The sequence below is a fragment of the Solea solea genome, chromosome 17 (genome assembly GCF_958295425.1).
Source record: "Solea solea chromosome 17, fSolSol10.1, whole genome shotgun sequence".
Classification (NCBI taxonomy): Eukaryota; Metazoa; Chordata; class Actinopteri; order Pleuronectiformes; family Soleidae; genus Solea; species Solea solea.
In genome coordinates, this window is record NC_081150.1 from 13922299 (window position 1) to 13947825 (window position 25527).

At 44.1% G+C, this 25527-nt stretch overlaps 1 protein-coding gene across 2 annotated transcripts in view; it reads right to left on the reverse strand.

Annotated features, from left to right (window-relative positions):
• LOC131443537 (glutamate receptor ionotropic, kainate 2-like) overlaps positions 1–24577 on the reverse strand; it is a 67033-nt gene extending 42456 nt beyond the window's left edge. Inside the window, exons 1-3 of one of the 2 annotated variants that reach the window (XM_058613207.1) lie at positions 24015–24577; positions 3659–3826; positions 1856–2113 (exon numbers count right to left, since the gene is read on the reverse strand). In XM_058613207.1, coding sequence (XP_058469190.1) covers positions 1856–2113; positions 3659–3826; positions 24015–24138 — 550 coding nt within the window. In that variant the 5' untranslated portion in view covers positions 24139–24577. Of the gene's footprint in view, positions 1–1849; positions 2114–3658; positions 3827–24014 lie in introns of both variants that reach the window. The other variant, XM_058613206.1, reaches the window with a different exon arrangement.
• Between the last annotated feature and the right edge of the window lie 950 nt (positions 24578–25527).

Below are 25527 nucleotides of genomic sequence, written 5' to 3' on the forward strand. Positions count from 1 at the left end.
TCACCTTTCATTTCTCGACCACACGCTCAGGTACAAAGCTCTCCGGCAGATACTGTGATGAGATTACAATGAGTTCCTCCCTTGGTAAAGAACTTCAGAGTTCAGGGATGAAAGAGGCTGGATTGATGGGAGAGATGATTACTTGTCACGGCTATAAAAATGGCTGGAGCGGGCGAGAATAGTTTGAGAGAGAGAAGTGGAGAAAGATAGGATTTTTTTTTTTTTTTTTTTTATTGATGGAACCACTTTAAGGTGGCTCAGCCTATTTTTTATTTTTGAAATGAAGCGCTGTGTGAGCAGTTTAATGGTGTTACTGTGGTGGGGTTGGCTCTCCCTGAGGCCTGCAGAGAGATTGGTGTGAAATAGGAACACGCAGGTCTTGTTGTGGAAAGCACTATTGTTAGATGGACTGCCGAACCTCCTGGAGCTTTTCTCAGGTAATCCCGATAGATCCCTATACTCTGGGTCATGTCTACAGCTTCCTGTTTTTGAACATGCTGACACTTTGGGGGGGGGGGGGGGGGTGTTAAGCAAGAAGGGAAGAAAAAAAAAAAAGGAAATATCTGTCAAGGGAGCTCAACGTTTGGGTAAGATTGTCAGAGTAGATGTTTGTGGACTCTGGCTAATGCCTTTAGACTTTCCCCCTGGATCTTCCAACGGCTGTGTGTGAATATTTTATCCCCTCCGATAGTTTTTCCTGCCAGCCGTCAGATGGGCTCCAATCAGCTGCGTGGAGCCCTGGAGCATGAAGCTGTGTGATTACAGCCTGGGACTGGGTGGCGGCGGGGGGGGGGGAAGTGGGAGGAAGTGCGGCTATGCAGCTGTCACACTTTTCAGGGCGTCAGGTGTGTTTGCAGCCGCAACGCTCCGCAGAGGAGGCCCCGCGCTGCCTCTATCTGACAGAGAGATAGGCAAGAGGTCACCTTTCGGCGTCTCACCGGGGCGGTTTGTCGGAGAATGAGGGTGTTAACATACCGAGCTCCAAGGCATGAAGTGAAGAGAGATCAAGGAGATGAGTCAGAATAATGTGGCAAGTGGGACGAGTCACTGCGATATCATCCAAGGTTAATGCTAGCATGCTGCAGGACTGGCTGTTTACTGAAACGCATGCAACAGCTGTAGAACTAGACACATGGGGGGGGGAAGGGAAGTGGTAAAAACTGATCAGCGGGGGTAAATATCCATTTAGGAGCACATCTTTAGGACATCGACAAGACAATGTTCATTTTCTCGACTCGCTCTAATTGCCTTACATTAACTTGTCGACAGCGTCCGAGCCAAATCGCTCGTAAATTGCGAGAACGCATTTGAATATTGTTGTCTTTTCTTTTTATCTTATAAAGACGTCACCGCACTGACGGTTGGAAATACGACGCGTCTTTAAAATTGCACATTAGGAGCCACTCCGCAAAGTCACAGGACAAACAGACAGATTTGATAGCCACCCTCGGAGATCAAGTGTCTCTGTGTTATTAATGGCTGTTGTCAGCCCCCACATATGACAATTCTGCATGGCATTAATCTGAAGAGACACTGGGTCAGTCGAGGTAATGTGGTTTTTTTTTTTGTTCCTGTGCTGTTGCTCACTCTCCTGGAAGACTGACATGGGCAGCACCTGGAGGACTGCGAGGGACAGTAAGCTATTGATTTCTGAATTAACTTGACAGGTTACAAAGCACTCAGTGAACTCCGGGCAGCGGAGCTACTTTTCGGAGCTCACCTGGTACCTTTTTTTCTTCTGGACAGTTCGGGGCGTATCGACAGCAGGCCTTCGGAGCGGCGTCACATTCATCATCGAAAAAGAAACACACATGCGTGACGGAAAGATAAAGACAGACACCATCTGTACCTGTACCTGTGCTGTCGTCGTAAACGACAGTGACCGTCCTCCACTTGAAGAAGTGCACCAGGTCCAGGATGGCTCTACTGAGGGAGGAGAAGTCGGGGTACAGGCTGACATAGTACGAGTCCCTGTTGTCCGACACTTGGTGTTTCCACTTGGTCTGGACGTGGGGGACTCCCAGAGCGTTGCAGATGGACTGGACCGCATTTGCCGACGAGCTGTGCGAGGGGCCAAAGATGGCCGCCACTCCGAGGGAAAGCTGATCACATGCTGGGGAACGAAGCAAGAGAGCCAGTTTACAGTTATACCTTTTTTATTTTTATATAGTTATACAGGATATACAGTATATACCCATGTTCATTCTGAGCAAACAAATAACCAAGAAAGTAAGTATGTAAACTTTAGTAAAAGGAAATTATATCTGTCACGGATACAACGTCACAAAATGTGCTTGAAATAAAATGAACTAAGTAGAAATAATAAAATTGAGAGTAAAAAATAAATAATAGAGTTGAAGTCAGATCTATATCATCATAATATACATCATAACGCATGTTATAAAGTGTTCAAATAGTGCAAATCAAGCTGTAAGTGAAACACATTTCCTTCTATTGTAATGGAAAAACTGAAATATCACATGAAGTTCGTCTCATGTGCCTCTATTTTCCTCTTCCTCAAGTCCGCCTGTACTAAATGTATTTTAGAAATGTCAGTATATCACCGCACAGTGATTGTGAAGCTCAGTCAGATGGACCGTCATTTTCTTGGTCTCCTCTCTTACCAAGGTCCTTCCGCCATGATTGCGCGGGCTCTAGTTTGGGCCAGACCAATTGATCCACGCTTCTTACATGTAAGAATCAAAGAGGCCACTTTTCTCTTGAGAACCTTAAAAGTGACAGAATCTTTTTTTTTCCCCTCTGATCCGTATGTGTCGACATGATCCTGTCACCACATCTACACTTCCATCAACCTCAAGGCTTGTTTTTTTGTTTTTCATCATTCATTCATTCATTCATGCATCTAATCCACATAAGTGCTGACATAGGGCGAAAACAACCATCCAGTGTCACACTAAGGTCAATTTAGAGTGTCCAATTTTGTGCCTAATACCCAAATCTGCATGTTTTTGAACTGTGGGAGGAAACCGGAGAAAACCCTTTTCCAAACCATGTACAATGAAACGACTTCACCACGGGGAGACTACAGTCAAGGTGTAGGAACTTCTCAACCACCATTAAAAGAAATAGGGTGCAACTGAGCTCAACTGAACGTGTCATAGGAAATCATCTGAATATTTATGTCAGTGTGATATTTCAGCATTTCAGTCGACAGGGAAAACTACGAGACAACAATACAAAATCAACATAAACCTCTTATCTGCAATGTAAAACTTTGGTAGTTACTTGTGTATCGCACAAAAGGTAAAACTTAAAACGAGACAGACACATTCCGTCACTAGTTATAAACTTTGTAAAATCCAGTACACTCCAAAACTCCTATATATCACTATGCACAGTACTGTAAATAAAGATCAGCAAAAGCATTTTTAGCTGAGTCATGTTTGGGCTGTTGGAATGACTCAGCACAAAATGTGATCAGCTTCATAATTCATAAATGGTCTAAAATGACTATCAGACCAATGTCGGCGTGGGTAGATACTTGAGTTTGTGATATCAGTATCGAGTGGTATCGTCCCATCCATATCAATGCATGGGCAATTATATCACACAGCTATTTTACATTGTTTTCCTAATTCTTCATCAGTTGCGACCGATGACCAACATAATATTATTCCCTTCGCACGTCTTGCCTCACCTTTCCTGGACGCCTCAAAGCTGTCAAAGACGTTTATTCTCTGAATGTCATAGGTCAGCGTCGTGTTGGGGAGCAAGGTGCGGTTCCTGTTGATTGTGTTCAAGGCAAATTTAAAGGCGAGTTCCTCCGCTCCGGAAGGGCCGCTCTCAATGGATTCAAATATTCCTCCTGAGAGAGAGAGAGAGAAATATCAGCAGAGAACAAAAACCCCCAGCTTAGCCATTTCCGCCTCCTGTAATTGAAATAGATTTGTTAACACGAGTGGCATTCACGTAAAATGATTGATATGATGCAGGTAATTGAAGCTTGGTCGGTTCCCGCCGTCTCCAACTCTGCGGCGTTGGCACTCGTGCTCCCATACACGGGGCTCAGTCTCGCGCCGACATGAAACAGATCCCAGGCGTTTTAGATACGCGCTGATTTGCATTCCGGGGCAGTCGTCTGTGTAATTATGGGCAATTAGTTGCGTGGGGAGGCGAGTGCAGGGGTGGGTGCCCTTCTTTGACTCCCTCACTCAGCCTTGACAGAAAAGGTTCACTCTTCAATTTTGCCCAATTGATTTTAGCGATTCTCAAACGGGAGCACGGGGAACAAAGCTATTAGGGCCCAAACAAACACAAAAACGGTAGAAACGGGAGAACGTGAACACAAGTGGAGAAAGTGGAATGAGAAGAAGGAGGGGTAACTGAAAGAATTGCCTGATATTTGTGTTCTCTTGAATAACAATAATTTTTGTTTAACACCTAAGCCTCAAAATGTCTGTCTGGACTTTGTTTGGCTTTATTTAACCATAAAAGGGGCCAGAAATGTCCTGTGAGTTATGTGCTTTAGCCCAGAATAACTTTCAATATCTGGCAGCTACTTACAGTTTACTGCATGTTGAAATGGTGTATTAACAATTTAAAATGAAGACAAACAGCGTGTTAAAATGTCTCAATGTCCAAAAAACAAAAAAATGGAAAGTGTGTACGTGCATTTTTCCAACTCAAGGGTTAAAATAGTGTATTAACAATTTAAAATGAAGAAAAACAAACAGCTTTATTGAGGAAAAAAAAACACTTTAGTTGTACATGAACGCCAGATTTGAAATTTGAACAGTATAAAACCAAAAAATGGAAACTATGTGCGGGCGTTTTTCCAACTTTCTCCTCTCTGGCGACAAAGACGCTGATTCGCCGGCTTCCTGCAACAGCCACGTGAAATTACCGTAATAACCACACGTTGACTCTGACGTGCAACCTCTCAGCTTTCAGAAACCGTTGGAATTTTTCCGATAGCACAAACCGCCGCGTAATTACAGTAAAGCAAGCAAACGTGTCGCCTGCGATACGCTGGTGTGTTTAAGGGTTGAGCTCATCCATAGCAAAGTCACTCTTAAAGGTCTAATTACTATTTCTGCATCATAGTTCGCCGCCGCTGTTATTGTTCCACGCTAACTCCTCGCAGTGCTCATTAATTTTAAAAGCCTCAACACAACAAAAAAAAACAACAACAAATACATACACTGTTGCTCCGCCGCCTGAGCCAGACAATATAATTACCACTGCAAAGTAAGGTGGTGTCAACTTAAAATGGCTCCCTTTAGACTTGTCATTTAGTCGGAGAGGAATAAAAAAAACGTTTAAAGCTCCAGATGGTCCTTCAGTGTGGCCCGGAATCCTAATCAAGAGGAAGAAGAAGCCGACGTTCAGTTGAGTCTCATCTCAAGATTATGTCACAATTGACTCGGATCTGATAATCCCCCGCCCCCCCAGAAGGACATATCAGTAAATTTAATTCCAGAATACGTGGACATATTGGCGTTTCACTCAAAGTCACATGCTCGGCTCTTTTAATGTGTCACAAAGTGAAAGCCTTTTTTTGTTTCATCTCATTTACGAGCCGGTCTCCCGGGACATATCCTATTTTAGGGAAGGAAATGGGGACAGTGATGACAAAGCCTTCTCACACATCCATCATTAGAATTACATTAAGTCGAGTTGCGAGCTGTGGTCTGTCAGAGTGTGTGCCACGTAATGGAATTGAAAGTGTACACAAACAGCTGTATAGAGCCGAGCAGCGACTTTAAACTTTGCACGCAAACACAGTAATAATAACCACGCTGTGTTCCGCCAGCACCTGCGAGGACGGACCCAAATCCCGAGAAAGCTTTGCAGAAGTCAAACTTAAAAGGAGCGTTGGATGAAGGGAGGAAAGGGGAAAGAGATGAAAGAGCTGCTCTCAGAGAAAAACTCTGCGAGGCGAGTTCACAAGTCCACGCACGGTTCTCCTATCCATCCTCTCCGAGGACGCAGGAGTTGGTTGAAAGTCCAAAGTGAGAAGAAGAAGAAGAAGAAGAAGAAAAAGTTAAAGTAAAGCCTGTTTATTGATTCAATTACAGAAAGCAAGGGGGAAAAGTGAGACAGAAAAGGGGGGGGGGAGTGGTGAAAGAGAAAGATGGCTTTGCAGTAATAGACTTGGCAGCTATAAATAGCAGCAGGGAATGACAGAAAATAAGTGCAGGAGGGCAAAGAAGATGTCATTAACTGAGGGGTGGGTGAGCTTTATCACTGTCACAATGATGCAGTTATACTCTATGTTGTCTTAACTTTATATATTATATATATATATATATATATATATATATACTGTACTTCTTACACACATGGTCACACGGAGTTTCAGAGCGACTTACTAAATATAACCTGGTTTTAGTGGGAGTGACTCCTCCCGACACGCAACAGAATGTTGCTATTCGCGGCGTCTCCATTTCACGGCGGCGCCACATTAACCCAAGAATGAACACCTGAAGAATCGCCGTTAAAGATGATAAGAATCATGTCCGTCTGGCCCGATAAATCATTATTGTACTGTTACGGCCCTGAGGGAGCAGACGCTGCTCCACTGGCCTGTTCAACGACTCTGAAAAGAGGGTGGCGGAGGTAGAGGAGAGGAGCACAGAGCATGAGAATATTAGGTTAAGTTCATTGGATTTATTTGGCACACTGTGCGGCTCGGACATGCGGCTCTCCTTTAAAGAAATTGTACAATCTCTGAGGAGCGGAGGCGTTACATGAAGTGGATTTGAAACGTCGCATTACCTCGTGGTCATGGAGTAACTCGTAGAATCATATTCATAGAATAAGTGGAGTCTTGAGTCACACGAGCAATTGATCGTGAGATGCTGGGCTTTAAATGAAGTTGGCAACAGATGCCAGTGCACTGTTATTCTTTTGTGGCGAGGACACAAAGGAATATTAATTCTATTGGAAATACAATTACGAGTCCTCAGCTGAGCAAATCTTTCACTATCCCTGTTTTTTTTTGTCCCACTTATCTTCCCATTCACACAATTTATCATGCGGATTAGGAAAACAAACTTTTATACTGAAAAACACTGTCATATCAACGCGGTAAATATCAGCCGATACAAATGTGTCTCACTATTGTTCACCATGAATAATGACGTTGGCATTTTTGTGAGCATCGTGGGAAAAACACACACACGCACGCGTTATTATGGGATGTAGCGTAAAAGTGGATTGATGCTCCACCTACCCTCCCTTCCCCCCTCGCCGTTACAGTCCGTCCGATCACAGGTGTGTGAGTTACAGCTGAGATAATCAGCGTGTGTGTGTGTGTGTGTGTGAATTATGGAGCTGCCATCTTTGGGACTGGTGTGAAGTATGGTGCAAATGAAAGCTCTAAGTGAGTTATGAGGGAGATAATCACCCTGACGAGAACGCTGAGTGTCTCTGTGCGTGTGTGTGAGAGAGAGAGAGAGAGAGAGAGAGAGAGAGAGAGAGAGAGAGAGAGAGAGAGAGAGAGAGTGAGTAGAAAGTTCAAACCAGAGTGTGGCGTGGGAGGGTGTCTTCTCTGTGGACATTTGTACTCCCATTTAATGTTTGTCCACGGTAAATCATTGTTGACTTGACCATAAAACACGTTACTCATAATTAAGTTAATGTGAAGTCAGTTCCAGTCGACGCGGGGAAATGTCTCGTTTAAGTGGAGGAGGAGAACTATGAATGGATCAACTCGTAGTCCCGCTCTAGTCAAGGATGCTCTTGCACAATGGGAGACGGGAGTCGGACGACGTTGCCATAGCGACTCGTCTGTAATGCTATGGCTGAAAGGCATCGGCGGTGTTAGAATCGGAACAAGTGATTGGCGGAGGGGGAGACTTGTTGTGATAGTGTGGACGCCGGCCCGTCTCTGTGACTAATGACTTGCAGTGTAGCTGCAGGATGGCAGTGGGCCGTTTGGGGAGGGTAGGGAAGGTTGTCATGGCAACCCGGTGGACAAACTTGTCGCTAGGGCAAGTAGCTCAGGTAACGCACGTGTAGTCACTCCACCCACCGCACCCTGACCGCCTGCCTGGCCTGCTTCTGTCTCCCTCCGTCTTTCAGCGGCACTCGGAGCCAAAACTGTAGGCAGGAGGCAAGAAAAGTGATGGAAACGCTCTCCGTAAATATCCCAGAAATTCTCAGCGGGAGCGCTCCCATGACATGTTTGGCAGTGACTGGGACATGATGCATGAAGGCCTGCTGAGACTTGCCACCGCTGGTCATTAATCTGAAGCTCCCCTTGCAGTAGATTGACCTTCCCATGCTGCACAAGGGCCAATATCTCTCTCTCCCCCTCTCTCTCAGGACACATGGGCTGTGCAGCTCAGGCATGCACCGACGTACCAGATATGGCACACAAATAAGACATCATCAGTGCAGTCACTGCAGCTCTATTATGAGAGATGTACTCTGTATGACTCCACTGCTTATGCTATTATGACTGTGCCCAATCTTCTTTCACACAGTCACATTTCTTCAGGCCTCAGAATTATTTCTGTTAGGCTAAAAAGCACAAGATTTTTTTTACAAAAATGGCGATGATAGAATAGACTTTGAATGTTTGTGTTCTGCCTATAAATTCATTTAAAAGCACAATCAACCCTCTAACACCGAGCGTATCGCACCGTAATTACGTAACGGTTTGTGCTATCGGAAAAATTCCAATGGTTTCTGACAGCGGAGAAGTTGCACGGCCAAAGCCAACGTGTGGTTATTACAGTAATTTCCCTATTGCTGTTGCCTCTGTCCCCAGAGAGGAGAGAGTTGGAAAAACGCCTAGTTTCCATTTTTGGACATTGAGACAAAAACTCAAACGTATTTTAATTTAAATATGTTTTATATACAGTTAAACGACAGTGTTTGTCTTATGACAGTATTTTAACATGCGGTAAATTGTAAAAACTGCCAGATATTGTTAGTTATTCTGGAAAAAAATGGGTCTTTGTATGGTTAAAATAAGTAAAAAAAAGTCCAGATGGACATTTTGAGGCTAAGGTGTTAAAGCGTTAAGTTGTTTTTTTTCTTCATCTTACCACAATAACTATCAGTACTCATTTGTTTTATCATGATAACCTTTTTGGTCATCATAAAAGCCCTAATAGAAATTTCTCAACAGGAATCCAGCTGCTCTACAGCACGGAAGAGCGAGTAATTAAACACCCGTGAGTGCAAAAACTGTTGAAAACACACTTCATATAAACAGAAAAAAAAAAAATCGATATATCCAGTGACTCAGTAATAAATCGATAGCTAGCCAAGCCGTGTTATGGAAGCTGCACGCGAGAGGAGGAAGTGGGGAAAAAAGGCTTTTGTGAAAGAATATAGTTCAGTGTTTGTGGTCTGACTTGTTTGGCTCGTTGTCGGTATTATTTTCCTCCATCATGGAATCGCTCTTGTCACCTTAAAGCCTCCTGACACTGGACTAGACTGTCACCTGCCACTGCTGGACGCTAATCCTCAGGCTGACTCATCACACACACACACACATTAACACACTGCACAGACTGAGTCTAAACAAACCTGTCAGGTTAGAAACAACTGAGTGTGGGGGGGGGGAAATGTGACTGATGTGAGAATTTAAAGCCCACGCCTGAGGCGCTCAAAGACACCTCCAGTTCAGTTGCACTCTGGGTAATAATTAGCTTTACCATAGCCAAAAGATCAATCTCTGATAATGAGCACACTTACAAACACACACACACAGCAATAATTGATTTACCCTAACCATCACAGATGCATCACGCTCACCTTTAACCAAGTCTTAACCCTGAAAAGGCCATTTAAAGTTGTGAGGATGAGACACACATGTCCTCACAAGGTCAAAATGTCCTCACACAGACACACACATGTAAACACACACACACAAAACGAGGGAGTGAGTCTTCAATGAGAAATGTGTGCAACCACTAGTCTCATCCGTGAACTAGCTCCAAGTGGGAAACCAGTGATCATATAACATGAATTAATTCTAAGCACTGGCAACAGATGTGCTAATTTGCCAGGCTCTCTCTATTCATAATAATGATGCCGCTCCCTCCTCAAAATATGTGCTAATTTGCGAGGGCTCATTGTGGATGTGCTAAACTACCGGCTGACATTTTGTGTGCTAATTTGTCAAGCAGGGACCCCTTTTGCTTCTAATTGTACCAAAGTGTGAGTACACTTCCACAGGCCTGGAATCGCTGAATTCTCAAACGGCTCCGGGTCCGCTCGCAGTTTCCAGCCTCTCCACTGCTCTCGTATCGTGAATGCAGCTGAAAGGAAATACCAGCGACTGCGGGGAAAACAGGACATAAAAGCACTAAATTCATGTGCTTGCCTGCATTTCACAGAAATATGCACCTGCTCTTTCTAAAAATAAAAACGTTGGTGCGGATGATGAGTGAACTGTGACGCGGCAAGATTAGACACACACAATGAGACGAAGCCCAAGACGCGACCTTGTGGACGCGCACGATCATTTTAGAAAGTATAAATTCCTTATTTGTACTTTCTTTGAATAAAGAGACAGACTTCGTAGACATACTGCATTCCCATCATAACCCTAAGCCTAAAACCAGGTCTTAATCCTCAAAAAGCCCGGACCAGACACAATGTCCTCACAAGGTCAAACTGTCCTCGCAAAGATAGCTCCACACAAGACGTGTACACACACAAACCTACAAGGTGAATCTTTTTTTTTTCCGACCCCTAAAATGATATGTACACAGAGGATTTCACGACCTGAAATTGATCAATCAATAATTCATACAACACAAATAATTCTATTAGGGGCTGCGGTCGACGGATATTCACTCAGGTAATAGTGCAGCTATTTTTTGCTCTGTTGGATTCATCATTTACTCTGCTCTATAAAACATCCAGAAATGCAGAAAAATATCCATTTCTATTTCATTTTTTTTTTAACGATAAGTGACCCATAAAACACACATTTCACATTTAGTTTGTGCAAAAACATGCAGCACGTTTGACGACCGCACCGTCGACGACTTCCTCAAAAGGTGCAAAGCGGCGGCATGAACGAACATATAAGCTCCTCACATCCTGCAAGAAAGCATTTATCGAAGCTTCCCGATGTGCACAAATCAGCAGAAGAGAGCCATTATAGTGGCTGTAATATAACAGAGAGGCGGCAACATGTTTGCAGCTCTTCTTCAGCCGCCGCTGAGCGATGCCTTTGCAGGAGCAGGCGAGCTCTAATAAATCTCCCCGCTGTTTGCAAGCAAAGAGTTTTCAATTGTCTTTATGTTGGTTCTCAGAGGGTCACTTTGAAAACACACTTTTATTCCCCCTTTTTTTTTTTACTTTAACTGTCAGTATACAAACATTATAAAGCGGGGGAGGGGTCTCACAATCAAATAACCTGGGGGCCACTGAGCATTAGGAGGTCAGGAGGTCAAGAGAAAAAAAGCAACTGTTCAGCAAGGGTGGGCGAAAGGAAAATGACATCAAACATATTGCAATAGCAAGTGTTGATATGGAGCTAGAGCTGCAACTAACGGTTATTTTCTCAATTAATCGAGTAATCGTTGGTCCATAAAATGTCATAAAGTGTAGAAAAATTACGAAAATGACTGTGTCCTCAAATGTCTTGTTTTGTCCCCAAACCAAAACGATTTCTTTACGTGGAGCAAAAAAAAACGTGACAATATTCATATTTAAGAACCCGAAACAGAACATCAGAAATCTCGGTTCTCGAAATCATGGAAAAAAGCTTCAAACCGATGAATCGAGGATCAAAACAGTTGATGATAAATTTAGTCATCGATTAATAATCGACTTGTTTCAGCACTATATGGAACAATACATGATATAAAATGAATCTTTGCCTTAGAATAAGATACAGAAATAACTCCTTGTGACTTTCATATCAAGTGGTGGGGCCAGAGGAAATCAACCGGAGGGCCACATGTGGGGGCAAACGTGTTCATTTGCATGTTTGGATGTTAAGGTTGACAGGATGATACCATTTTAAACATGATTTATGGGCCTGTGGTAAAAAAAATTACGAGATATCATATGCCCATTTTACACAGTTACATTCACATCAATTCCTAAACAGCAAAAGTCTAAGTCAATTTAAATAATAATAAAAAAGAACCGTTGGAAAGGCGTTTATAAATTTAAAAAAAATGCAATAATAAGTGGTAAATGTAAGGGTGCGTTACACAAAACACACATGCACTTCATCTGAAGGCAGGGGCTTGAAATCATGTATTAGCTCGATGCCCATGTATTAGAGAGCCTCTCACTGCACTGCAGTACACCCTCTCACAAACTTCTTATCGGACTTCCAAGTGTAAACAGGAGTATTCCCCAAACTGCAGTCATGACGATATAAGGTTCAAGCAAATGAGACAAATCCCAAAACTGCAGTCAGGAGCTTTTTTTTTTTCTGCCAGCACAGAAAATAGGTGATTTAGCTCCGATATCTGAGCCATCGGGAGCGAGCGCAACGACCGCTTACTGAACAGAATGCCTCCTAATGCTTTATGCCTCACACATCTCTGCAATTTCTCTCTCTATGCCCATATTTTCTTGCCTTTATCAAACTGCCACACACACACACACACCATCGCCCTCACTCCCCCTGACTGTAGAGTACATCTCGTCGTGGCCTCAGCAGGTGACAGATGGCGACCTCACAGCACTGCTCATTGCAAACTGAGTTTTAATCAAGCCTAAGCACGTGTGAGAGATGCTAATTATCCACTGCTCAGGGCTCAGAGAGACGGAAGTCCTGCATCATAACTGTGTGCGAGTCTTTGTTTTTTTTATCATCGACTTCCTCTTTGTGATAAAAAACTGTTTAAGTGTTAATGCCGGCGCAGGCGAGGAGTGTGAGGCAGGATTGACTGGGTGTGATTGACTGGGTGCCCTCAGGCTGTTATCGCTCACCAAAATAAATATAGATGAGAACCCAGCGAACAGTAATCTTCAAGTCTTAAAACAAACTCTCTGATAGTTAAGCAGTGGGATTTCCAACTGTCTCTCATCTTGCTTGCCAAAAACTGGGTTGCTAAGACTCTCTCTCTCTCTCTCTCTCTGTCTCTGAATATTTACATTTCAGGCATGGAACCATGTGATGTGAAAACAAGGTGAGAGCAGAACAAAAGAATTCAGGCTGCGAGGAAAAATCGCCGATTTTAACCCTTTAACGCCGAGCGTATGGTAGACGACGCGTTTTGCGCTAGCGTCTCCGTAATTCTGAAAGTTGAGAAGTTGCACGTCAAAGCCAACGTGTGGTTATTACGGTAATTTCACTCGAATGAGCGTCTTTGTCACTAGAGAGGAGAGCGTTGGAAAAAAAACCGCCTGTACATAGTTAGACATAAAAATGTTATTTTAAATATGTATTTTAAATTAACATGCAGAATATGGTGTTTGTGTACAACTACAGTGTTTTCTTCTGTTAAATTGTTATTACACTATAAATAACTGCCAGATATTGAAAGCTATTCTGGACAAATGGACAACAGCACTTACCCACAGGACATTTTCTGGCCCGTTTATGGTTAAAATAAGCCTAAAAGTGCAGGTGGACATTTTGAGGCTTAGGTGTCAAAGGGTTAATCCGTTACTTAAGTAATCGCCACCTGATTCCGGGTTCTTAAAACGTGATATGTATCCGATTTCTTTGCTCCTCATTTTGAGGTTTTAAACGATAACACACGGGGCTCGTAAAAAAATAAACGACAGGGTCTTATAGACGTCTCCTCTCTATCATACGCGCGTGACCTTGGTGAAAAGCTTAAAAAAGACGTGTCATTTATACGGTTGCAATTAGGTCACAGCAAATTACAGGAGCCTCAATCATCAGCCTCTGCTCTCATCCTAATTTACACTGTTCTCCGGCTCATCTAAATGGCCCTGTATTACACACTCCTCTATTGTAATTTTGGACAAAATGGCTGTAAAATTAGACTTTCTTTCTTGTCGAAGGGCAGATGTTATCTCCTGTCAGACTCAAAGGTCAAGAATTAATTCAGGAGGCGGCTCTTTAACGCTCACAGCTGGGGTAAAAAAAAAAAAAAAAAGAAAGAAGAAGAAGCGAGAGACTGAGATATTTTACAAGACTGTGGTAATCGTCTTAATCTCCCTGAATTTAGAGATTCTTGCATACAAAGAGGAAATGAAACAGAAGCTGATAAACCGTGATTGAAATGTGTAAAAAGAAAATATGAATATTGGATAAGACAATCATGTTGTGACACACAACAGTTTAATCACAATAATTAGCCGAGTCATTTTTAGGGCATTAAACTCTCAGCTACATTTATGCAACGAAGACGACAGAGGACAAGCTTTTAATCCTCCAGATAAATGACAGTAAAACCAGGCCTCCGTCGTGTCCTGTACATGTTACATATACACTATGAAGGGAATCATGGCGATAAAAGCACTTTTATTATGTATGTCAGAGACGTGAGATTGTATGTGCGAGGACGCGGGAGACGAGGGGACAGGGGGAAGACAGGCTGGATGACAGTGAGAGAGAGAGAGAGTGCAGGAGACAAGATGGGAGCCAAAGGGAGACAAGGACGCTGCAGAGGACAACGGGGAAGAAACACAGGGGTGGGGGAGAAAATGGGCAGAAAATTCCATTTTCTGGATTCTGTATTGATTTTGGATGGTGAGAGTATAGACCCCGTGCTGCCACACTGTTTCCTCACTGCCCGTCAGATGTGTTTAGAAAACAACAGGTGATGGAGTGAGCTGTTAGTATTACACGGACAGCAGATGGGTGTGCTGACAAAAAAAAAAGAGACAGTGGAGGGAGGAAGGAGAGGAGGAGGAGGAGGAGGGGCATTAAAAAAAATAAATGAGTGAGGGAAACGAAGAGAGGGAGAAATGGAGAATAAAAGAGGTCACTGGAGGCAGATAAAAGACACTCAATTAAACGTCTGAATGGATGGCCCATTAGACCTGAACAGACACCTGCATCCTCCCCCCCCCTCCCTCACCCTCAGGGCAGGAAAATGTCAGCTTCTGCTTTGGGTTCATCAGCCTCCCATTAGCGGCAGCTGAACACAAACTAGCACATGATCAGAGCCACAGGTACGAGTCAATATGCTCCAACTCTGCTCCAAAGGTGTGCACGCGTCCATTACGCTCGCTCCATCGACCAACACACTCCAACACTTAACACAAAATGAAAGGAGCGAGGAAAATGTCCTGCAGCATCATGACACTAACAAGAGGTAATAGATGCGTCATGATCACACTGCATATTAAAAGTTGACAAAGAAGTAGCAGTGTCACAAATAACCACCAGGGCGGCGACTCCAGTGGTTCCAACAATAATTCCGTTAGAAAGGAAGTCTACGGGAGCAAGAAGACCCGGGTTTGCGACCCAGTCGGAACAAGGGAGGGCTCTCCATTAGTGTGTGTGTGGGTTTTTCTTTTTCCTCCCACTGTCCAAAAACATGCAATATGGGGATTGGGTCAATGGGAAACTCTAAAATGACCGTGTAGGTGTGATTGTAAGAGTGGATGGTCGTTTGTCTCCATGTGTGTCCCTGTGATGGACTGGCGATCTGTCAAGGCTGTGACCCGGCATATCGCCCTATGTCAGCTGAGATTGGCATCAGCGACCCCCCCGCGACACTCGTGTGGAGGATAAAGAGGTAGAGGATGCATGGATGGATGAAGTCTATGGAAAATAAGTCAACATCTCACTTGATTTTTTTAGTGTCACTACATGTAGACATTGTCCTGAGGAGTTGATGGTCTTACGTGTTATAGTTTCAGGACGCCTCCAATAGAACATGATGTCCATTTTGTAAGTTATGTTACCACGGCACATGTTAGTGTGATTGACAGCTGGTTTTACAAACTGCCAGGGCAGCTGGTCAAATCTCAAGGCTTCAAAATGGGAATTCATTTTACAACCAGAGGACAATTTTTCACGCAGTGTATGGTCTATGGTTGCAATATCACAACATAGCTAAATCTGCGTCAATGCAGTGACAGCCCATATTGGATTATAGTCATGTAAAATTGCTTGTTGCTATAATAGAAACTCCATCTCAACTGAAGAGGCACTACTTTTATTTTTTGGTGATGGAATAAGTTGTAACATATATGGAAAAATTGAGGATGCAGTGGATCAAATTGTACGAATTGTTGACCGTAGAAACGTGAGACTAAATAATGAAAATCCACAAATAATATATATATGCTTTTTAGTAAATAACAGGAGAATGTATGTATTAAAAAAAGACTTCAAAAGGTGAAACTGTCTAGCGACCGGCTCTAATCTGCTCCCCGATCTGCAGGCGACTGCTTATTTCACCATTCCTCACATTCATTCACACCCTGTTGAGTGGGAAACTCGCAGTCTTTTGTCATGTTTAGAGAGCAGTGGCCGCGGGTGTGGGCATAGCTCATCGGCTGTGTGTGCGGAGGAAACAGAAGCGATTAGCTTCATTATGCCCTCCTCAAAAATCTTAAAACGGATTGTTCAAGACAGAGGGAAATCAATCCTAGTCTCTTTCAGTCCACTGCAATGCTTTGGTTGTGTTTTTATTGTTGAACTTGCCCCGGCGATTCAAAGCTGATTGAAAGAACATGATTTTTAAGCAAGGCTGCCTCAAAAGGCCCTCCTCCTGAGCCTTTCCCCCCCCCCCCCCCCCCGTGTCCTCAATTCAGAAATGTACATCCGACGGCCAATGATGGGGCCAATGATTCTGCCTTCTCTCGTACAGCTAGTGGCTTCCCTCCTCGTCTTACTTTCTTATTCAGCCGGCTGACGTGCAGGTGAATCACTGCATCCTAACCTGATCGGTGCCTCACATCAAATCCAACACAGCCGGAGGGCTTTCTTTGATCGATGGACTTCTGAATCCTGTGTAGTTTGGACGTTGATGCTTTCATTTATGGTTTATGTGCCCTGAAGAATGTTTTCTTGGGGCCGTGTGCTCAGCATCCACATGAAACTGCCTCTGGGCCGGAGGACGCGTCGAGTCACAGCGGTGAGACTACGTTCAGATCACTGGCGTTACGTTATTCAAGTCTGATTCACGGCTGAAGGGATTTAACGTTCAGAGCGTGAATCATCAACGACAGAGAACGCTGTGTTTGTGAGATCACTTGGCATTTAAAAGGGGAGATAATGGAAGATAAGATTGTACCGGTATTGATCAGAAACAGAAGTGATCACTGTGGATTTGTGGGTGGGATTTAGGTCTAGAGGCCACACGTTGTGTGATTTTGTGGATGACATCAGCGCTCAGTGCACACATTATATGACAGATCTCACAAATTGTGCACGTATATCTGGTAGGACCACATTGTGAAGTGACAAAAATCCGACTTTAAAAATGGGAATTCAGATTTCTTTGTTTACACCCAACCCTGAAAATATCAGCTCCGAGTCACAGCAATTGAAAATACAACATCAAATATTATTATGTATTAAAATGTATTTTGCTGTCCGTCATTTTACCTGACAGACGACTGTTTTTAGTGGTATTGGCAGTTTTTGTGCGTTCCTCTGTGTGTGAGGGTGTGTCTCTTCTCTTTGTGCTGTGGAGAGATACATGAGTTTTGCATCTCTTGGGTTTGGCGCTGTAGCAGCGACTTTACTCGTGTATTTTTATTACATTTGTTAAAGAGCTTCGTGTGTCTCTGGCTGCTGTTTTTTGTCTTTTTTTGTTCGAAATGAACCCATGGTTGTTGAGTCAAAGTTATGATTGCTTTTATATCGCATTCTTAGTAGTGATATGAAGTAGCAGTAACTGTGCAGAAGTCACAAAATGAGACTGCTTTTTTGTTCATAAAAAACGAGCCATGGGAACTTTGAACTCTGACGCATTTCCAAATTTCACAAATTTCACAAATTCAATCCGATTTTAAACATCGCGAGTGCTTTTTGTTCAGGTGTGTTTATACAGTTGCTGAAAATAAAGGATATAAGACACTCTATATTGTCTGTATATAGTGTACTTTTAAACATAGACATAGAAAAAAGCAGCTGAAATGCTCTGTGTTCTAAGGGTTAAATGGAGTTGATGGTCCGCTCCGTGCTATTCTTACTCAACACAACACACCGAGTGTCAGCCTGATGATCTGAATGCAGCTAGTTCACAGACAACACATCTATGTGCTGCCGATCAGCACTGGCTTACTTAATGAACCACTGGTTTACTTGGTTTGTCTGCCTCGGAGCCGTCGCTTAATAGTTGACTGCCACTATTGAGCTCCTACGTAGTGAAAAGGCCGTCACGTGTCTTTCTCTCCCACACACACACACCCTATATAACACAGAGCGTTCCACTTGCCACACTGCAGCAAGTTGGACGGTCGATTTTTCAAACCACCTAAAGCAAGGCCACTTATCAAAGTGATAAGTGCAACCGAGTGACTTCACAAAACCGACTGAGAGCGAAAACAAAACAGGAGCTATGATCGCGTCAACGTCAAGTCGCCTCAGCCGCCTTTTCAGCGTTAATTACTCATCAATATTAATAATAGCTCCCTCGCATTCTTCTTAGCGTATATGTTTGCATTTCCACAGATCGGGGAAACCTGTGATAGACTCACACAGAAAATGGCATCTGGCACTTGGCACCGATAAGTCGCCCGCGCCGCCAGTTTCCTCACAATTCCTTTTTGCTATACAAACATATTGATTTTCATTGATTCCCACCATCTTACAGTCTAGAGGACGCGGAGACGGCCAAATATGTAATGAGACATAATAGACAAATTCATTAAAGGGTAATAAAAAATGAGGATGATTTGATATTTGTGCTGTCAGTGTTTTTAGCATTTTTATTCCCTCTAAGCAGGGACAATTTCACAAATATCTGTAGTCTCAGTCAAATTTTCTTGCTAATGGCTCGCTGCTGACATTTACTCGGCGCCGCGGTGCACGACTCCCACTGCATTTCCACAACACTTGACTGTCCGTGGTGCCGCTCTTCAGAGAAGCCATCACAAAACGGTAATAAAAGAGCACAGCTGAGAGTGGGTTGAGAGTGGACGGCTCTGAGGCAAACTAATCTATCTATACTCTGTAGCTGCAGGCCTCGACACTCACTGATTTTCTTTCCTCGCTCACACTTCACTCCCTCTATCTCTTTTGACAAACACTCTTGTTTTTCTTACACCTCTCCGTGACTCTGAGATTTGTCTCCCTCCATCTCCCTTGGTGGAATCGTGAGACGGTTGGCTGTGGTTAAAAGATGCAAAGAAGAAGAAGAAGAAGAAGAAGAAGAAGAGGAAAAATATCTTGTGAGCAGTTTCAGCTCTGACCTTCAGTCAGCTCAGAGCCAGACAACCAGGCAGCTAGACATGCTGCAGAGCTCTTCTCAGGGGACGCTTTCAAAGAACAATTGCACATATAACCTCTAACCCCTTGTGATACCCAGGGAAATCCCTGAGTGACAATGACAAGAGGTGATACGCTGTGAATAATGAAAGCCAGAGTGGAAAGATTTGAGCCTTTTTCACCAAGCAAAGGAACTGAGAGAGGGGCTGTCGTGCGGGTACTGCCAAACAAAGTCAATCATCTGCATGCAGCCTTCCTTGTGATGTGAATAATCTTTTCAGCCAAAAAAAAAAAGATAAATAAGAAAACTCATTTCATACCTCACAGATATTTCCCATTTCAGAAAAATGCCAACAAATCTGCACCCTTAATTAATCAACATTGAGCCTTTTTGTAAGTGAAGCATGACAGCAAGACCTTCAAAGACTCAGTCAGGACTGTAAATGTGTTTTAGAAATCCATCTCGATTCTCTTTTTTTTTAAACCCCTGTGCTGTGCTGCATGCTAATGCACGACAGATTCTCCTCTTTGTTCTTGAAATCCACAGTGGGTATTTTTAAACCGTGGAAATCATTTGCCAGAGAGGAGGAAGAGATAGCTTCACATTTCTATAAGCTATGGTGCGGCCAAGTGACACATGCATATTTTTAAGCAGCTTTGTGCCGATTTAAATGTGTTTGCCATGAACACGCTGGCAGTGGGCCAGGGCACGGGGGTTGTTATCCATAATTCCCCCCCGCAACCCCAAACTAAACTTGGGGCGCGCTGATAATAAGGCCGCGCAAAAGGCGAAAAGCAAATAAAAGTAAATTAACTACAAACTCCTCTTGAATTTGCTCCCTCTACGGCTTGCTTGCTCTTGACAAGCTTGTAATTTCACCCGCAGTTTAGGGGATAAGAGGAGTGTTAAATATTAGAAAATGCAAAAGACGACTTTTACTTGGGAACAGCGTGTATATATACTGGAGCTGCAGAAGATAAACTTCCACCAGAGGGGATTGTGTCGTTTGCCAGAGGACTGGGGGGGGAGAAAGAAAAAGAAAAAAAACACGACTTGACTTTCTTTTCTGTTTTAGTCATAAATATTCCCAGACTTGGCTGAGCTGGGAAAATATAAACACAAGCGGGGAACAAACAAACATCTCTGAGTCAACACTGCTTTCAGCGGCAGTCGACGGCCCGGGGACAACGCTGCATCTGCCAGTGTTGTCTGAAGATGGTGCCGATAATGTTACCACTCAGCCAGAGCGCCGCAGACCCCGACGAAGGACACCAGTCCTCCCTCCCTTCCTCCCTCCCTCCCTCGGTGCTGCTGTTCGACATGTGTTGTCATGAATAAGACATGCCTGTAGAGTAAATTAGCTGCGAGGAAAACGGCAGATGCGATGAGTCACCGCACGCTGAACATGTGTTAATGGGAAAGCCATAAAAGGACGGTGTCGTTTCGGGTTTTTCCGTTTCCAAGGAAGGAAATAAAGAAAAAAAGGAGCTCCTTTAAATGTTTAGCACATCGTGACGGAGTCTTCAAAGCAGCTACGTCTAACACCACATCGCACTCATCGTCGAGAACAGCCTGTCCTGAAAAAAACAATGTGAACAGGGCTCTTAGATTTGATTTTCATGTCTGGAGTTGACACTTTCACTGCTTTCTCTTAAGCTTATAATTGCACCAGCAGAAGTGGAGAAAAACAACTTTTTTTTGTGTGCGAGATCCTCGGCTACAGAGTCTCATTCGGCTGAGGTGTGAACTCGTTATAAAACATGACTCTTCTCTCAAGCATATTTTTATTACAGCTTGTAAGGGCTGCACTGGGTCCATTCCCGGCATCTAAGTAAATGAATTACCTGTACGATTCATAAATGAGGAAGACTAAACACTGTAATTGAATTCTGTCTGGAAATTAGCTTGGCGACTTTGCTTGCAGCTGGTGGCCTGAACACTTCTTTTTTTTTTTTCCTTCTCCCCTCTCTCTCTTTCTCTCTCTGTGACACTTGTCGCTCTACATGTTGAAACCCTTGCTGTGAATACAAAAGGGCTGACTGTGCTCTGGTGTGTGTGCGTGTAAAAGGTCTCAGTCTGACAGGAGAACAGTGGAAGTACAATGTGAGCTTCCTGTCTGGGCAGAATGGGACTTGGGGTAGGAGGGAGCAGACAGAGCCACAGGGGAGCTGACCTCCTCATATGGCCAGCCTCTTGCAGAAGCAGCTGGGATTTATCTGCTGATTGGGCATATCCTGCAGGACAGGAAATGCACTGGAAAATGTGTCTCAAGGCAATTCTGCATTTTTTTCTTCTTCTTCTTTCTCTCACTGACAAACTATACATCTAACTTACTTGGAGAAAAAAAAACCCCTGTCACACATTTCTGTCTTCACATCTTCTCAGCTCAGTGCACTTGTTCTACCGATACCGTTAAAGCTTTCCCTTCGCATGGGAAATCTGCCTCAGATTTGTCCACTATTTGGGGGATTCCTCTCTCTTTTGTGGACAGTAATTTAAGATTTAAAGCTACATATAAGATTTTTTTTAATTGTTTTTTTTTGAATACCTCTGAAAACAGGCTCTGTCAAGCAATACTATCAGACCTGACAGAGGGAGCATTTGCAGAGCAGGGGTGGGCGTTTATCCCGTCAAGCTGCTTTTAGCAAAATGATTCACTTTTTCCATCATTTGTCCGTCTTTAAATAAAACAAATCACTTCCTATGTGCAGCAGCGCAGGAATGTCCACAGGTGGAGCTAGTGGGCATTTTGGGAACTTGTTTGACAATGGTCTAAATGTCATGGACCTTCGTTAAAGTGCCAGAGTGTAAATGTTAGGTGAAATTCTCGCAGATATTGAAGATAAAATGTCATACTTGTTTGTTTGTTTTTCAAGATGATTGTATATGAGCTGTTTATATTTATATCTGGAGATAAGTCATCTCTACAGAGGCAGCCATTTTAGACCACTGTGTTTTTACAGTAGCCCACACTGCCCATACATGAAGGCTACATAGGTTCTCCAACACACTTGGAAGGGAAGGGTGAGATTGATTCAGCTGCAACTTTGATAAATATCACTACATATTACATTCAATATTTAAAAGTGTAATATTTAAAACTTTTTAAGGCGTCTCTGTATAAGAGCATATATATATATATGCTGGAAAGTTTACAACAGTAAGATGAGAAGTGGACGTGTGACTGACGAGGAACTGCACAAACCCCAAAAGTTTCTACAACACACACCTGTTTCCTCTGTTTTTCTAAATAAACACAGGGACCACGCTGCCAATGAGCCGGGTCGCTATCCATGGTGCTGAAAAAGACGGGTCAATGGCTTGTCATGTCAAGTCACACACCGATCATATAGTTTCTCTGTGTGTGTGTGTGTGTGTGTCTGTATGTGTGTGTGTTTTATGCTCTACAGTGTCAGAACAGGAAATTACGCTTCCGTTTTTCTCTCCCAGGACTTGAGTCATTAGCCTACTTACGGGCTTGGAAACTTTGGTGTCAAATACTATTAAGCGGGGACGTTGCCCCCCCCCCCCCCCCCAGAGGATCACCGAATAGACGCCATGCGTCTGTCAGCCAACGTGTGAGACGGTAAAACGCTTATCGCGGTTGAGGATGCAGCAGAGAGAGAGAGAGAGAGAGAGAGAAGCACATCCCCGTTGCCATAGCGGCGGCTGTTGCGGACGCAGTCTGACTCTTAAACAGGGCTCCTCGGGGAAGAATCGGGGAATGTAGGGACGTGTTGTCAGCACTTGACGACATCCGCCGTCACGAGGGGCGACTCTGTCACTCCAAAGAGGTTCTCGCTGCTCGTGTCCACGCACGGAGCGCGACAAAAGCGCACGCAGCCATCGCGAGAAAGGTGGTCGAGTGAAAGCAACAGATGAAACCACAAGAGGCCGCGATTTTGGTGATGTTGCGTGGAGAGAAACGGGGTTTTTAATTGCTCTGTCTTGAAGCCATGAATCAGCAGCGGCGCGCTGTTGTTGTAGCAGCTGTTGAGGAACTATACTCTAATAATCAACATCGGGCTATTTGCATCATCCCTGCGCCGAATGATCCAACTTTTACTGAGCCCCGATATGAGTCATTCTTTTCTGACTCAACCAAACACCACAGGAAACTGGAACTATGCGTTTAATCAAAGCCAATAACATCACAAAACACATACATATATAGAGAGAGAGATTTAAATTAGGTTATATGGAATTCCCCTTGGAAGAGGCAAGTGGAATTAAGGATAGAGAGTCCCGCGTATTGATTGTGACGGATCACAGTTATTGATTGGCGCTATGTTTGCATGTAAACATTTACTGCAGAGGACATGTCAGCAGTTTAAAAGGCCACGGAGATACGGGACTCAGTGAAGGATACACGCGAGCAAAGAGTCCCGTGGTGGCTTTCCGCGAGTTTTATTGGTTGCAAATGCCTGTACTGTTGCGTAGGAGTACCCCTCAAAATCAGTATAGTTGATTTTCTTACAAAAGTTAGTTCCTCTAAAGGTTTGTCGGCAGCATCCCATCAACTGTGTGAAACAGCTGCCCCAACTGTGATGATAAACACTCGCCTACTAGATGAAGATAAAAGTCAATGAACACAACAGTGGAGTGCAGTTTTATCTGCTCTACTGTGTTAATTGCACACACAAGTGTGGCAAAACAAATCGTCCCGCATTAGTGTCATCTCACACAGAGGCAGTGGTTGTGATTAGACATGATTTACACGCGATGGCACGATGTTTAAAACAAGTGGAATCTTACCGAATCTCAAAACGTGTTGCATCCCGCGAGTGTAACCGAGAAACAGCAGCAGAAGCGGGATCAGCCTGAGGTTGGATCTGAAAACGAGACTGGTTATCATCAGATGATGGGAGGTAATCTTCATGTTGTTTTTAAAAAATACACAGCGGGTTAATCCCCCCCCGGTGCGCGGGTTCGATTCCCACGTAATTCTTTCAACGGTCGCTGGGCAAGGCAGGGTGACGGCGGCCCTGGATGCGCAAGATCACGGCATGGTCACTTGCGCTTTCCCCATATCCATTAGCAGTCCCGGCATGATTCCTTTCCCGTCTCCTTCTCCACCTTCACTGCGCCAAGAAACAACAATCCACTGGGTCGAGGGACGGCGGGACATCCATGTTGAAGGGTACGGATCCGGTGGGGAGGGGGGGGAGCCCGAGCATGGGCTATAGGTGATGTGCTGGAGATGGGTGGCGAGGAGCTAGAGAGCGCCAAGCAGAGGATACAGCAGCGATATGCAGCCCCCTATGAGGCGCTCTGGGTTGCTTGCGCTCCCATTATACTGCACTGCTGCACAAGCTCTGACGTCGAGCCAAGGTTAGTGTTGTGAACGCGCACCACAGAGAGAGAAAGAGAGAGAGTGGGAGAGAGAGAGCGAGCGAGAGGAGGAGGAGGAGGAGGGGGTACAGATAGAGAGAGAAGAAGAGGTGAAAAGGAGGTAATGAAGAGAGCGATGAATGGAGGGATGAATGGGGAGCAGGAGACACAGGATGCGTTTTATCACCTTTTTTCTTCCACAATTCATCTGGCACTAAGATCATGCATGCATTTGAAAATGCACACGTTGGTAAATGTGACGCCTTTCAAGTCAAACTCCACTTAACTTACTGGAGGAATCCCTTAGCTCACTTACACTTACTGATCATCTTGTGAGACAGAGGTCAACCTCAAACTCCATTCAGCGATTCTTTCCTTTTCAGCACCACGGACAGAGACACAACCTACTTATTGCCAAATAGACAAACGACACACAGTGACCGCACAAACGACACACAGTGACCGCACAAACGACACACAGTGACCGCACAAACTACACACAGTGACCGCACAAACTACACACGGTAACCGCACAAACTATACACGGTGACCGCAAAAACTACACACGGTAACCGCACAAACTACACACAGTGACCGCACAAACTACACACAGTGACCGCACAAACTACACACAGTAACCGCACAAACTACACACGGTGACTGCACAAACTAGACACGGCAACCGCACAAACGACACACAGTGACCGCACAAACGACACACAGTGACTGCACAAACTACACACAGTGACTGCACAAACTACACACAGTAACCGCACAAACTATACACGGTGACTGCACAAACTACACACAGCAACCACACAAACTACACACAGTAACCGCACAAACTACACACAGTAACCGCACAAACTACACACAGTAACCGCACAAACTACACACAGCGACTGCACAAACTACACACAGTAACCGCACAAACTAC